Raw genomic sequence first — 15,715 nt, forward strand, 5'->3', positions numbered from 1 at the left:
AAACGAAAGAGAGAGGTAGGTGGAGAGAACGAGAAAGAAAGAAAGAAAGAGTGAAATCGCAGTGAGCGATAAGAGCTCGCCGCAAAATTGAATTTGGCAAATGTCAACGGACACGACTGTCCGATATACGTGTATTTTCCGGGCCGGTCGAGCGTCACGGTTTCGCACACGCGAGACGCATGTGTGAAAAGTGTTCGGCACTCGTCAGACAGAAAGAGAGAGAGAGAGAGAGAGAGAGAGAGAGAGAGAGAGAGAGAGAGAGAAAACACGAGAACGCGCGCGACCGTGGGCGCGACTTCGCTTAACTAATTGCGCGTTTTCCGCGAATAAGTTCGAGCACAAATTGCGTCGCACTCGTGCGTGCGCGACTCCGCGCCGACGGTGGTCCTTAATGGCGCGTGTCACGCTCGGTGTAGTAATGCAATCAGGTCCATGAAATAATCGTTAATTAAGACAAATCACCGGCGCGTCAATTTTCGCGTGTCGCGACGACGACGACGACGACGACGACGACGACGACGACGACGACGACGACGACGACGACGACGACGACGACGACGTCGACGACGATGACGACGACGACGACGACGACGACGATGACGACGACGACGATGGCGACGGCGACGATGACGACTATTCCGCCGCGAGGAAGGTAATAGTGATTAATGTCACGCGCGACGTCGATGCGCGGGAGATTAATGATCGATCGATCGATCGACGGCGAGGAGACAAATTTAATTGGCGGCGGCAACGGCCGCACGCCCGAACGAGAGAGTACGTTGCGTACGGCGGGAGAGGAGAGCAAGAGAGAGAGAGAGAGAGAGAGATGGAGGGAGAGAGGACGGGACTGGACCGGCGACGTGACGCAACGTCGTGACATCGTCGGTAATTGAAACTTATTCCAACGGCGATACCGTTCTCCGTGAGAAGGCTGCGACCCGGATATTAATTAACGTCAATTATCATTCTTATCGATGCCGGCCGGCAAAAGCTCGACCGGCTAATTTCTGCTCCTTTCCTTCCCTCCTCTTTCCCCCTTTCCCGCTTCTTTTCTCCTTTCCTCTTTGCCCCGCGCGACCGCGCGGCGGCCGTCGTGCGCGTATCGCTCCGATGCGTATCGGCGTCGTTAATTAAAATATCGCCGCGCGAGGGGCCGCGGGGGGAAACGTCTTGTGCAGCTCGCCGCAGAGGTTTCGAAACGGAGGGAGAAAGTACGAGCGCGTTCCACTGACCCGAAAGGGACTTTCGGGGACGTCGGTGGAAATGGCGGCGGTTATTAATTGTTATTATTATGATTGGCCGCGACTAAATCGAGCCGCCCGGCCGGCGAATTACTCAGGAATGCGCGTTCCCCGTCGTTTTTTCTCGTGTCGCCGAGAGAGAGCCGATCGCTTCGTGTCCCGCTGCTGTCGAGTCGCCGCGGACAACGGCGAGATTTATCCGTTATCGATTATCGCGCCGCGGAAACGGCGGCGGATTACGCGGCGACGATAAATCGGCGCGGCGCGGGTGCGTCTTATCGCGCGACGGGCATGTCTTTTAACGAAGCAACAAAGTCCGCGACCGCGGGAGTAGCTCCGCTACCAGCTATTTTCCCCGATTACGCGTATTTTCGTAATGCACAGCCCCGCGTAGAAACCACCGCACCAGTCGGGCCAGATGACACTTTTTGGTTGAAAATTCTCTAGAGACCTGAATTTCCAATCGATCATCGACACTGCTCGATGAGGTTGATCCTGAATAAATTCCAAAGAGATCTGCCTAGCCGAAATTTTGAGAAAAATTATCGGTTCAGGATTCATGGGTTTAGGGTTCGCATTAAAAGTTTATCGTTCAAAGTACAGTGTCTTGGGTTCGAGCCTATGGATACTAAATGCGAGACCCCGGAACTTATAATCACCTTTTAGAAAACTCGGAATTTCAAAGCTCATCATTTCAGCCCACATTAAGAAAGAATTAAGCCATATGGATCCAATAGGTAAAAACATGGAGAACATTGAACAAAACATCCAACCCTAACCAGATAGCTGAATATTCAAGTAGTCGAGAGTATTATTAGGTTCTCGAGCTATGGCTAGATTGGGTTCTTGGACTATTTGGGGCTCTTAATACGGCTTCATGCATTCACGAGCTAAAAAGTTCTCGGATTGATACTATAGATTCCTAGGTTGATGGGCTTAAAACACAAAATCCCTCAGTTTTGTGCTTAACGGGTGTCTATATTAGATGTTTTTGTATTTTGAACATATGAGTTTTGGATCAATGGGCTTCTGGTTCAAGATCGATAAATCTCGAGATGTCTGTTGATTGGTTTCATAGTTTCAACCCGCTGAATACGCTATTAGATAGAAATAAGTATCGAATAATGAGCATTTCACAAGTTTCTCGCGTTTAACGATAATTTTTCCTCTTTCGGGGCTAGTAACTCGAGAAAAGAATTCTTTTTTTTAATTTTGGCAAGACAGATCTCTTCGGAATTTATTCAGGATCAATCTCATCCATTGGATGTCGATGATCGGTTGGAAATTCTCTCAGCTCTCTAGAAAATTTTCAACCAAAGAATCTGTCATCTGGCTTCATCGTCGCGCCGGAACCGAGCATCTGCTGGAGATGAAGAGCCAGGCGGAACACGGCCCGTTACGCGCCGTTGCGCCGGCGGTGGCGTTGCGCTTCCGAATTTCAAATGTTGCACACGCCACGCGGAATGGACATTTATTTGCGGCGATGTTCGTGCGCGGAGTGGCGCGACAGTGAAAATACACCGCGGATTTTCTCGCGTTGACACACGTCGACGCCGACGCGCTCGCTCCCGTCGATCTCGCGCGACGACGCAATTGATATTATATCAGGAATACACCAAGTTGCTGTAATGTTGCGAGTTGCTTGTATCGTCCTCTCGTGCACTCCGTCGGCTTTTACCGTAGCCTTTGTTGGCCTCTCCCTTGGCCGCAGAAGCGATTGTTCAAGCGCAACTGACACGCACCTTGACACGAACGATGCGACGCGGTGGCGTCCGAGTGTTGGGTGTTAACCCAAGTGAAATTCCGGTCTCGATCGAGTCTCCGACTCGATTGATTGCGCGCTGATTAACGATTAACTTCGCCGATCGATCTCAAGTCGTTCGCGATTGCATCACACGCGGAATGTGCCGGTCAACGAAGATCGATTAATTCCGCCGACGCTGGCGGAATCCGCGCATGTGTTCGCTCTGAAATCAATATTTCTGATATAACGCTCGGTATTATTCCGCGGGCAGAAGACGGGGGGGGGGGCGAGGGGAGAAGTGTTCGTGGAAAAGGTTCGTGCAGAACGAAGAGAAAAGAGAGAGAGAGAGAGAGAGAGAGAGAGAGAGAGAGAGAGAGAGACAAGCACCGCGATAAAAACTTAAACGCCCGGAGTCGATCGATCGCTTCGCTTCTCCTACGCGAATTTAATCCCGCCGCGAATTAATTGCGACTTAACGAACAATTCGCGCGCGCGGTTATATCGACCGTCGCACGAAAAACAGGACTTCCCTCGCGCGGCGCGGCGAAGCGACGCGGCGTTTTCGCGTAAAGTCGCGCGTCTAACAACAGACGCAGTTCGACGCGCCGCTACAATAACGTCATTATACACATCACCGTGTTTATGCGAACGCGAAAGCAACGTCGCGGAACGTTCCGCGTGAAAAACAAGCGGCACGCACACACATTCTTTTAACGCGGCGCCTCGATAATCAAATGCGCGTTTAACACGTCGCGAGGCTCGACACGACGTTTCTCTTTAACTCGTTTTATCCGCGTTTCTTCATTCTCCTCCCCGCCCCCCCCCCTTCCGTCCTCCTCGTGCTATGTGTTTTTACGAGGCACGAAGACTGGGAGCGCAGTCTCTCGTCGTCGAGACCGCGTCAGAATGGCGGGCGAGGCCGGGCAGGGAAGAAAAATGTACATGTTACGGTAAATATTTGCGCGCCCGCTATTCTTCGTGCTGCCCCCGCTGCTCCTCGTGTGCATCGCGACTCTTTACGTCTCCTACAGTCGCGGAATGTGCGTTAGTCGGAGCGACGATAAGCCCGCATTCCATCGCGCTCTGAGCCGCGAAGGTATCAGCATTCCGCGGCCGCTCGAGAAGATAGCGCCTATCTCGAGCGCGGGCTCGAAAGTCTCTCTCGAGGGAGGGAGAAAAAACAGTAGAGAAAAAAAGACGGACGCGCAAATACACACACACACACACACCAACACACGCACGCGCGCGCGTGCAAAGGAATGCGCGCTCGTGCGCCCGACACGCGCACTCGCGATAAAATCTCGAAGCGGCGAGGGCGAGAGAGAGAGAGAGAGAGATAGAACAAGTGAGGAAGAGGAGGTCGAGCGTATAAAGTAATTGGATAAGCGTATTTTCCGGCGCGAGCGTGCAGGACACCTCCGCGAAACGTCTCGCCTAAACGTTTGCACGGGCCAACGGCGCCGTAAAATCCGCCGGTCGTGCGCGCGCGCGAGCGCACACATACACACACACACACACACACACACGCGCGATGAATTCCCGCCGGTATAATGTTCTTCAGGCGGAATATATTTTGTCGAAATACTTCATGCCGGAGTGCCGGGAAAGCGCGCGTCGGCGCGCGCTCGTATCTTCGCGCGAACTCACAATGGCCGCAGTTGCGAATCCAAATTTGGCACTGGGCTCGCGGATTAACACGTAGCGCGGCCGGAAGATTGGCACGTCGGGCTCATGTGTGTGTGGGTGGGTAGGTGGGTGGGTGTGTGCGGCGAATTGCCGGCGCGAAGAAGAAGCGAGGAGCACGTTTCGCTCCCGGAGCGCTCTTCTTCGGGCAGAATTTACTACGACGGGAGAGAGCGAGAGAGAGAGAGAGAGAGAGAGAGCGAGAGCGAGAGAGAGCTCGCGATCTTCGCTCCCGCTGCGAATGGATGTAACTATTTGTTCATAACTGCGTTTGGCGCCAAGTCAAGTGTCATTAGCGCGGCCATTCGGGCTAAACGATTTTCCGAAAGTCGTCGGCGAGTGTCGTCAACCCGAGTTCGCTTCGAAGTTACTGTGCGCGAAATCTCGGTGAACGCCATACGGTTACGCGGATAGCGTAACCCCCTGGCCCCTTCGTGCTCCTTGGCGCTCTCAAGTCGACGGGGATCAAGGCGTCACTTCCTGATCACTCGAATGCCGCTGGTCTCTAAATACGAACGAGCTGCGGGAGGCGCGTATGTATCTTCGAGCGCGGCCGCGGAACAACAAAACGCACGACGTTTCCGCCTCGCGGCGCTGCTGGCCGCTTTAATCGTTACTCCCTGCTTTTTCACACCGCCAACGTTCACGCAGCGTGCGTTTAAATTAGCTCACTAATGAGAACAGAATTCATGTTAATATCGCAGCGCTCATTATATGAGCTGCTTATAATTTCACCAATAATGGAAAACGCGATCTGATTTATTAATGAAAAACTGTTCGTTAGCGGCTGTGTTACATCGCTTCAAACGTAAGCAAATAGTTGCGAGTATTATTGGTAATTAGGAGTGTTTTGTACAGCCCGGAAATTACGCGACCCGCATGTCTGTATGTGTACACGTATGTGTGTGTGTGCGTATGCACTTTGTAGCGGGAACTCGGTCGCTCCGCGAGTTACGACGATGACGGTTTGACGGGGGCTTCGCGGTCGTTCTATTACCACATCGGCGAAAGAAGCTGATCCGGTCCACGCTAACGACCCTCAACTCGTACAAATCGGTCGAGCTGACGAAGCAATCGATGCCGACGCGCGATGTACACCGCGGCGGCGCGAGATGCTTCTTTCACAGCGAGTAATCTCGCCGTGCACGTCGCGCGCTCGCAATCGCAAGCGCTTATCAACTTCGAAACATGCTGCCATTGTCCGCGCTTACATTATCGGGGAGGAGAAGCCGTAAGTTTTCGCGCGACGGCGCGCCCGCAAAGTTGGCCGATAGCGACGAAAATTTCGAAGACGGCTTTGCCCCCCTCCCCCTCTGCTCCCCCCCGCCCTCCGGCGAGGCTTCCCTAAAATAGCTAATTAAATTAACGAAGTAGAGTATCCCGCGTTCCGCGCCGCGCCGCCCACGTCGTTCGCGCGGAGGGGGGGGGGGGAGGGGGCGAGGAAACTTCGCGATTACGTATTCGTAAACTCTCCGCGCAATTGCTCGCTAAGTCGAGCAACAAATATTGCTCGCCGATGCGGGATTACATCTCCATGATGTTACTCTCTTGCAAAAATATCCTCTCTCTCTCTCTCTCTCTCTCTCTCTCTCTCTCCCCGCCCCTCCCTTTCTCGCGAACGAGCGAGCGATGAATGCTCATTGCTTTCGCACGAGATCGCGAGAAAGATTGCTTTTCATTTAGTGACACAAGTCGATACAAGCTTCATCCAATCTTTGTCGCTCGTTGAATAGAAGAAAGACAGAATGACGCTTGTGTGTCGACTTGTATCGGTCGAAGAATCGCGCCTCGCGACGCACCCGATGAATTCACAAACTCTCGGGGCTGAAACTCTCGGCAATACCGAGCAAAAAGAAAAAAGAAAAAAAAAGAAAGAGAGAAAGAGAGAATGAGAGAATTTGAGCGTGCCGACTGCTGATTTTAGGATCGTCGGAGATACAGCCGATTATATCTCCGGTTCTGCCGCGCGTCTGACGCGCGTCAGCGTTTTATTCCGAGAAACCGCCGTCGGCGACGTTAATTCCCGATCAATTTCAATTACGGACGACATGCACGTGGATCGCGCGGCGGAAACGTCGTACGTGCGCGGGCACCGTGATCGGCCAGCAGGCGCACGGTAATTACAGGAAACACCGAGTAAACCATTCCGTCTGCGGGACGGTAACACGCATCGACGGCTCCTTTTCGATGGCCGGTAATCGCCGTTTCATTACGCATCTCCCGTCGAAATTAATAATGATCGTATCCGGTAGCCGCACAGCGCGCAATAGAAATCGAGCGAGTAGCGTCGAGCGAGTGCGCGCGCTCGCGAATATGCGAGAGAGAAGGAGAGAGAGGGAGAGAGGGGGAGAGAGAGAGAGAGAGAGAGAGAGAGAGAGAGAGAGAGAGAGAGAGAGAGAGAGAGAGAGAGAGAGAGAGAGAGAGAGAGAGAGAGAGAGAGGCCAACGGTCGAACGGACAGGGCTGGGGGCGGAGGAGGGTTCGAGAGGAGGCCAAGAGGGGTGACATTAATTCAACAGGTTCTCTCTCTTACCTGTCCAGCTGGCGATCCGCGCGCTCTCCGCGGCCCTCTCGTCCTTCCAGCCGTTCCGTCTCGATTCTTTTCCGTCGCCCACCTGCTCCCGATCGCTCCGCGACTCGCCAAACGACGTGCCTGGAATAAATTATTATCACGTTACACGATCTGTCCTTGCACTTTTCGCTCCGCTCGTCGTCGTCGTCGTCGTCCTCGTCGTCGTCTAAGTTGCCGCGCGCAGAGGCGGCTACGACGACGATTTAATTAAACGATCAGCCGCTGCTGTCGATCGCGCGTAGGAAAGCGCGCGCGCGCGCGCGCGATCGACGACGTCGTCTTGGCGGCGGGTGCGGATGAACTTATCGCCTGTTACCGCACTGACGCGAAAGAAAAAGAGACGAACGGCGCCAGCGCGGTTACGGTATTACGTTCGTAATTCTGCGCGGTGAATTTATCATCGACGCCCGAGACGAGGTCGGAGATCTGTCGTAAAGGGGTCGAAGGCTTCGCAGCTGGCTGACGTCGTTTGCTGAAGCGTTGCGCGGGGTGCTCCGAAACGGAGAGGGCGCGCAAAGAGATGAGTCGCCGGGAGAGGTGTTTGGTATGTTTTTGTGAGCGGAGTCGCTCACAGAAGTGAGAGAATTGCAGTCAGGAGAGAACTATGTTTGTGAAAAGTTTTGTCGTAATAAATGTCTGTGCATATCGCAATTGCTACTCTTTGTTAAAACAACGAGAAGATACGGGACGGTATCGCGAGTCTACACGGAGAGCGAGAGAGAGAGAGAGAGAGAGAGAGAGAGAGAATTCTGCAGCAAAAAATGCTCCGAAGTGTCCCTCAACATTTTGTCCCAATTTATTGTCTTTTTCGTTCATATACCCGGTAGCATTTATACCGTAACCGATTGAAATTTACTACAAAAAATTGTTTATGAAAAGTATATTAAAAACCGTTTATTAAAACACACTGCAGGATGAACCCTACGGATAAAGTCAAGACACACTACATTACTGAGAAAACGGTGAAAATGAGAGAAGCGAGTTAATGTAGAGAAATAAAGACCACAATATTCTCCCTAACCTGTGTGCATAATTTTGGTAATGTGAACCATTCTCTCTCTCTCTCTCTCTCTCTCTCTCTCTCTCTCTCTCTCTCTCTCTCTCTCTCTCTCTCTCTCTCTCTCGGTGAATCAAACAAGCCGTCGGAGTAAGTTGTTTCATTCACAGCATTTCTTTCTTCACGAAGTGAACTTCGACGCACCATCGACGAGTGCTGCCTCTCGCGACGGAAGCAGACAGAAGAAAGAAGGGGGGACACGCAGTGTGTACAGCAAAACGTCGGAACATTGAATTTCGTTGTTAAATATTGAAATCAAGCGAATTACCACCTGCCCGCGTGGGAACGGTAATTCTTGCCGGCCGGGAAGTAAAGTGGACGATACACATCTCGCGGAAACATTCAACGTTTCAGCAGCGGTGTAATCGCACGTTTTTCACGGTACAATCGCGCTGTTTCAAAGTTGCTGTAATTAAAAAGCAACGTGGACGCGACCGGGGGCTTATAACCCACTGCGGTAACTTTACGCAGGCACCGCGCGGCGCGCAGTCCGTCGCTTACTCGTATGACTTACGAAAAAACGTATGAACGCGCGGAACAGTTTCGCAACTTCTTGTGCTTCGCCGCCCGCAACAAAAGAGTTTCGCGCTTTCGTTTGCGCGGCGGCTTTCAACGGCGAGCCACCTCTCTCTCCGTGCATTTACGTATAAACGGGGACGTTGCGCGCGCGCGCGCGTGTGGCCACGGACTCGGCGCTGGTTTAGATTCATTACTCGCCGCGGTGTCCTCTCTCCCTCTCTCCATCCATCTCTTTCACTCTCTCTCTCTCTCACGCTCTAGAGAGAGAGCTGGAAAAAAAAAATTACAAAAACCACCGACTTATCGCCGGCGACGATGGGATCGACGCAGGTTCCGGCTTGGAATGTCGAGGCGATACCGATACAGCAGACTGAAGATCTTACCTCGATGAGGAAAATTATCTGTCCCAAGCGGCCAAATTTGCGGACGATTCAAGAGAGAGAGAGAGAAAGAGAGAGAGGGAGGGGAGGGACGTTTTCAATTTCGTGCTTCGACATCGATCAATAGAGACTTCGCGTGTACACCGTATGCATCATTTCTCGTGCACTTCGCCGGGAACGTATTCGCCTAAGAGAATAACACGTAGGGTCAATATATCGCGCGTTAAATCGCCACGAATGCAGTCGAAGCGGTTGAAATCGCTGCAACAGACGGACGGACAGACGTTCATACATACGTACACGTACACACACACACACACACACACACACACACACGTGTGGGCTGCATTTCCGTCTTGGCAGAGAGAACGAGACTGAGATTTATCGCGGAGCTCTTACGCGGTGGAGCAGCTGGAATTATGCAGCGTCTCCCCTCGAGTCATTCCCCCTCCGCGAGCGACGTGTTTTATTCTTCGCGCCCTCTCTCGCATTTTTTCCGTCTGCGCGGTGCGTGCGTGCATTCGATCGCAATGATTTAACGTCGTTACGCAAGCGATTCAGCGATAGCGGCCGGCCGATCGGCCGGCTGGCTGGCTGGCCGGTGGCCGTCGTCGTCGTCGTCGTCGTCTCGCCTGTGTAATACCAGCCACCAATTGGCCGCAACTGGAAACGCCGCCGCGACGAACGTGGGATATTAATCTCCGGCTCTGGTAGCTCGGGACTTTATTACACGTCGGTGCTTTGTATCTGCACGTGGGAGAAGAACGGGAGTCGCAGTTGGACTGGACTCGCCAATTGCAAAATCGACGACGAATCGGACGGATTCCGCAGCACGCTCGCGGCCCGGCTCGTAACTCTGGCTTTAGTTCGATGGCTCAACTTGCGAATTCGCAACTTCCAATTCCGGCTGTTCGCAGTCCCTAATCAGCGGATTTTAGCCGCCGAGCCGCGCGACTCGCGCGCTGTCGCCGCTGCGGCCCCGCACGGTCGATATATATTATAAATAGCAGTGCGAAAGTCGAGAGGAATCAAACTTGAGGAATGTAAGTGGATGTTTAATTTCCGACGAAGAGAGCTCGCGGCTCGATGCTTATCGCGTTCCTACGAATGCACGTACGTAAAACGACCGCCCATGTGATCCGGGCGTAATTCATCGGCGGTGCGTCACGGCTCTCAAATAAAAGTACGCTTCTTCTTTGCTGACGGAGTCGTGGGAGATTGACGTTCGAATGGCGATCGATGATATTTCATTTCGATGATTCAGTCGCCGTGGAATTCGCCGGTCACGGGGTGGCGAAGCGATACACTCCCGAGGTACGTGACTGTATATACGCGCGGGCATTACGCGCTCCGCTCGGGGAAAAATACACAGACGTCGGGTCGACGACTGTGTGTGCGTGCGTGCGTGCGTGTGTGTGTGTGCAGGGTGAATTTATTTATTCGACAATCGAAGACGCAATCGCACGACATTGTAGCTGAATTTCTTTCTCCCGGCCGCTTCGCCGCCGCCGTTTCGACGGAAATGGATGCCGACAGCGCGGAAGAAAATATCGCATGAACGTAACTCAAGCTTTGCGCGAGTAATAATGCGCTGAAAAATGGCGAACAAAGCTCGCAGCCGTCGTGATTTCGCGAGCGTGTAATCCCCCCGCTTTGTTTCAATTGAAATGGCTTTTTCGTACAAACGCGCGCGTTAAAAAATGCATCGTGACAATTGCATTAATCGCTATTTAATTTCATCAAAATACACACCCGCGACGTCTCTCGCGAAAGCCAACGGGGACAAGGGGGAGGAAGGGCAAAACGTAGCCGCTTCCGTGGCGAATCGGCGAAGCCGATTGCGTTGCATATTCGGTGGTGCTGGTCGATGTGGACGCGGAAAATCGATGAACCGAGCGAGCTGCGCGAGAGTCACCCTCTCTCTCTCTCTCTCTCTCTCTCTCTCTGTCGCGTGTTTTTTCAAGTGCGTGCAAAAAACTGCAGCGGCTGAGAGCCACTGGGCCCGTGGAATATTTATCGCACAACCGAATCCGCCAAAGGCACACACGACGCCGACATCCTCCCGGCAAAATATCAACATCGTCGCAGCGGCGGCGCGCGCGCGCTATTAGCGCGCAGCCTAGGTTGATGGTCGTAAATCTTCGGGATTTCGTAACGGACGGATTCGGGCCGATTGCGATAACGTTTCTGGCACGGCGTAGGCGGCGTTGCGTTGCGTTGCGCTAGGAGGAGGTGCATCGTTTACGCGGCCGCCGCGCTCGCCGGCGCGGCGAGACGTTCCTCGCCTCGGCGGCGAGCGCGCGTTACACCGACGCGAAAGAATGCGAGGCCGGGGAAAAGATCGTCCTCCCCCTGATTATCGTGGCCGTCGGTGCCGAAGGTGAGGCCGATTTCGCCGGGCGTCTCAGCTGAGCAAAGATTGACATCACCGCCGCGTGCCGGCGCGCTGATTCACGACGGCGCTCGCGCGCGCGTCGCCGACGATGATGAAGGAGAAGAAGAAGAAGAAGAAGAAGAAGAAGAAGAAAGTGCTCGAGTTGATAGCGAAATGGATTCGAGTAGCCCCGACGCGGTCGGTTAGGCTGTCAATTAAAATACCAGCCGGCCGGTCTCCGGATTACGTCGGCTTTGGGCGTGCGCGCGAGCGAGAGAGGACGGCTTTGTGTATTTGCGTAGCCGATTAGTATAGACACACATCCGCTCGTGGGCGGCGCGCGAGAGAGAGAGAGAGAGAAAGAAAGAGAGAGATATGCGTCGAGTCATCGGTGAATTTTGGCGCCGACGATTATTTACGAACGTCGAGGGAGATGCGCGCGGCGGTCGCGCAACGGCGTGACGGCGGCGAATTTTGCGACGCGCACTCTTCGCGAGTATACGTGGGAAACGCCATGGAGAGTGCGTTGTTTGCACGTGTTGATAAAGCGTAATCTCGAGCGTAAGCCTCGCGCGCGGCCGTGTAAATTTGGAGACCGAAATCCCAAGCCGAAATTCAATTATATCGACTCGTCGTCCTGCGGCGCGGTGCGCGCGCGCGCGCGCGCGCGATTTTTGACAGGTCGACCCGACTGCCGCAACGAGTAACGCGATTCCGCGATATAGTAAACGATGAATAATCGAGTCCCGTCGGCGACGGTTTATTCGCCGCTCTATTTATTCGCCGCTCGCTCGCTCGCTCGCGAATCGTTGCAGCGCGCGTCGCGCATCTCCTTCTCTCGCACTCTCCCGGCCATAAACGGCAATATTTTCCAGCCGGGCGCGTTGTTTAATGCAACTGCGCGTATAACGCAGCTCCGAAGTGTGCAGACGGGCGCCGCAGTGCGCGGCGTTTACGAGGCGCGAGGGGCCTCGTCGAGGAAAGTCGTCGCGCGGCCGCAGCCAGCCGCATAAATATAATCGGCGTCATCGCGCGCTTTGCGGCGTGATTTGCGCTCAATTCGCGCGTTCAATGTCACGCCTGCAACGCCGCCATGATCGGGAGAACGTCGCGCGGTGCGCGGACGACGCGTCGAACATGTCTGCGGACGTCGCCGGTCTGCGCGCCGAACGACAGCTGGCGGATACGCGGAACGTTTTTACGAGGACGCAGCGCGCGCGCGTGACCGAATATTCCACATCGCCGATAAATTTCTGCATCTCGCTCGAGTCGGGTGGTCGCGACGGGCGTTGCTGCAGCTACTGCCGCGAAGATACCCGCGGCGCGCTGGAACTTGAGGCATCGCCGTCGCTTAAATCAGCCCGCAGCCATCGCGGTAAATATCGCGCGCGATCGATATCGGCCCAGAGTTGGCCCAAGGCTCACGTCGGCCGTCCGTGATATTTTATTATTTATTCGTTTATTATGCATTTCTTATGAGAGAAATATAGCAGTCGCGAAAGGTTCCTCGCGGGATATAGGAGAAGTATCCGTCAACGCCCAGAAATATGCGAGAAGAGATCGTTTAAGCTTGCCAGATTTAAAGAGAGTGAGAAATGCGGAGCTTCCGCCGGAGAAGAGGCTAAAATCGTAATTTGTAAAAATAAGTTTCTCGCGAAGGACATATATCAAATGGATAAGGGATACTTTTAGCAACGGTCGTATTTTTAGCGTTTAGCTGGCTGGACATTGACGGACGAAATCTGGTCCGTACACGGTGAATTTATCCGGAAGTTCTGGAAAACGAGATGCGCGTTTCGCAAAGATAATATTCCACATCCCGAAGTGGACATTTTGCGATTCTTTTTCCGCTATTCCTCTCATAATCAATGCGAAAGAGAGGACTGTAAAGAGGATCAGATCAGGAGCAGGTCAGATATAAATATTTCGTCGATACAACACATACACCTCACGCGAACGTGAACGCGCAATACAGTGCGAGAATGCGGCAGACACGCAATATTACGCAACTTCACGACCAGCACACGCCTGACAGGCTAGTTGATAAAATTAAGTCCGTTCGTCCCATTGGCCGAATTTTTTACGCGCTTCTGTCGTGCGACGCTTTCTGGAATTTTGCCGAGTCCTACATAAAAACACAACAAATATACTCAAACGGGTCCGGGATTTTTGCAATTCGACGACACCCACCGACCTCGCACTGGCTGCGAGAGTCTTCGTACTTTTGCAACCTCCGCTCTTCCCACAACGACGTTCCTCGTCGACGAGGCGTGTCATTTCTTTCGTCGTCTTCCTCGCGAGATAGATCGACTTGCTTCTAAATTCCCTCGAGCGAACGACGGATAGTCACAAGGCGCTCGTTCGAGTGTCTTCGATTTTAAATAACTTGCCCGGCGCGACGTGGACGCTTCGCGAGAGAGTGAGAGGGAGAGAGAGAGAGAGAGAGAGGGGGGGGAGACAGACGGGGGGAATTAGAATGGCGAATTAAATTTCATATCTTCAACACTGTTCAGCTCGGATTAATCTGCGATACGCGACGATGATGAGTGCCCTTTGCTGCGTCCCTCCTTCGCCGACTTTTCATCGCTCTATTAAGCGGAAATTGAATTTCCGCTTCTTTTTGCAGAGTCAAGTAATCGGAGAAATAACGTGGTTCTGCGACGTTTCCATATTTTCGAGCGGTGGGCGGACGCGTGCTTCTCGTATGAAAGCGATGGAAGATAACGACGAGATTACGGTAAAATACCGCGTGCAATCGGGCCGCCACGCGTACGAGAGAGCGTATTTCCAAACGCATGGATTAAGGGCAAGCTGGATTATCGCTGTAACCAATAAACGTACAATCGATTATCGCTGCCTCGTATTATACAAGCGTCCCGGCCGTCGTATTAGCGTTTGAAACGCGCCGTTATAACATAATAGCTACCATTCGTTGCGCAGAGTAGCGATTAACGAGTTGCGATTGAAAAATAATAAAAAGAAAAAAAAAAAAAATACATACACGTGCACACGCGTGTGTGTCTGTCGACGTTACATGTCGTCTTGCGCGTCACGTCGATATAATATTTTACGCCGAGCGGAACATTCATCGCGTACAACGCGCATTCGCTCGTTAGCGATTCCTCCTCGTCGTAACGCGCGGCGGAATTTTCGTTCAGAGATTTCGTGCACGCCGCGCCGATATTTAATTAAACGCATTAAAACACGGGTGTCAACCCGTGCGAGCCGCGCGCACGCGAAAATTAATAAAGTGCAAGCGATCGCATCATTTTGTGATTAAATATAATAAATAACATATCCCGTCGATATATACACAACAGCGCCGGCGACGGTAGTTGATAAAGCCCAGCGCGACCGAGTGGAAGAATTTGTTATTAAAACGCGGTGCGCCTCTGTTTACGCGTCAATCAATGACATTTATGCCGGCCCGACAAGCCGACGACAAAACACGCACACGTGTGAGCGCGCAATCGCGCTCGTTTCCCGTATTCGGTGTGTTACCGTATCGTAAGCGAAAACACGACGTTTCAATTGCGAACGCGGAAATAACGCGGCGTAAGCGGTGGTAGCGCCGCGGTGAAGCCGCCGCCGATCGTCGGCGTCGCCCCCCCCCGCCCCGCCCCGCCCCCATCCCGTTAGCGTCGTCGTGTTCGCGAAATCGCGCGCGACCCGTGAGAGCGTGGGCGGCCTTTAATTTCAATTTCTTCGAGGCGCTCGCGCATTTTCCGAGACGAGCGCCGCCGCGCGCTGCCCGGCGGCGCGATTTGCTCGGGTCACGTTCGAGTACTCTCGTCGCCAGTAAATCAGAGCGATTAGCTTCGCGGCCGCGGCAAATAGCGCCCGCGCGCTATTCGGCCTACGTGTCGGTGCATAACGCGAAAACGCTTTATTGCCCGCGCAATCTAGCCGGGCCGCGCCGTTAACGGACGCGGCTCAGCATTCGATTCGGCCGCGATACGCGCGATCCGCGTAACCTGTGTGCGTAGGTTCGCGCGCGCGATCGCAACACTGTAAAACTAGGCATCGGGACGTGTGTGTTAAGATTGAGTGTTGCTGCGTGGAGTTATTTCGGCACATTGGCTGGCGCGTTAAGGCGCACTAAGTGCGTCCAAATAATTCGTTTTCTGTGACAAAAGTGTGTTTGAA

At 53.2% G+C, this 15,715-nt stretch overlaps 1 protein-coding gene across 3 annotated transcripts in view; it reads right to left on the reverse strand.

The window, feature by feature from the left end:
- Positions 1-15,715, reverse strand: part of cmpy (crimpy) — a 343,488-nt gene that overhangs the window by 140,644 nt on the left and 187,129 nt on the right. For all 3 annotated transcript variants that reach the window (XM_025305806.1, XM_025305801.1, XM_025305803.1), the window contains exon 6: positions 7,201-7,320. In XM_025305806.1, the coding sequence (XP_025161591.1) occupies positions 7,201-7,320 (120 nt within the window). The remainder of the gene's footprint in view (positions 1-7,200; positions 7,321-15,715) is intronic.

This window comes from Harpegnathos saltator, unplaced genomic scaffold (assembly GCF_003227715.2).
Source record: "Harpegnathos saltator strain DR-91 unplaced genomic scaffold, Hsal_v8.6 scaffold121, whole genome shotgun sequence".
NCBI classification, from domain to species: Eukaryota; Metazoa; Arthropoda; class Insecta; order Hymenoptera; family Formicidae; genus Harpegnathos; species Harpegnathos saltator.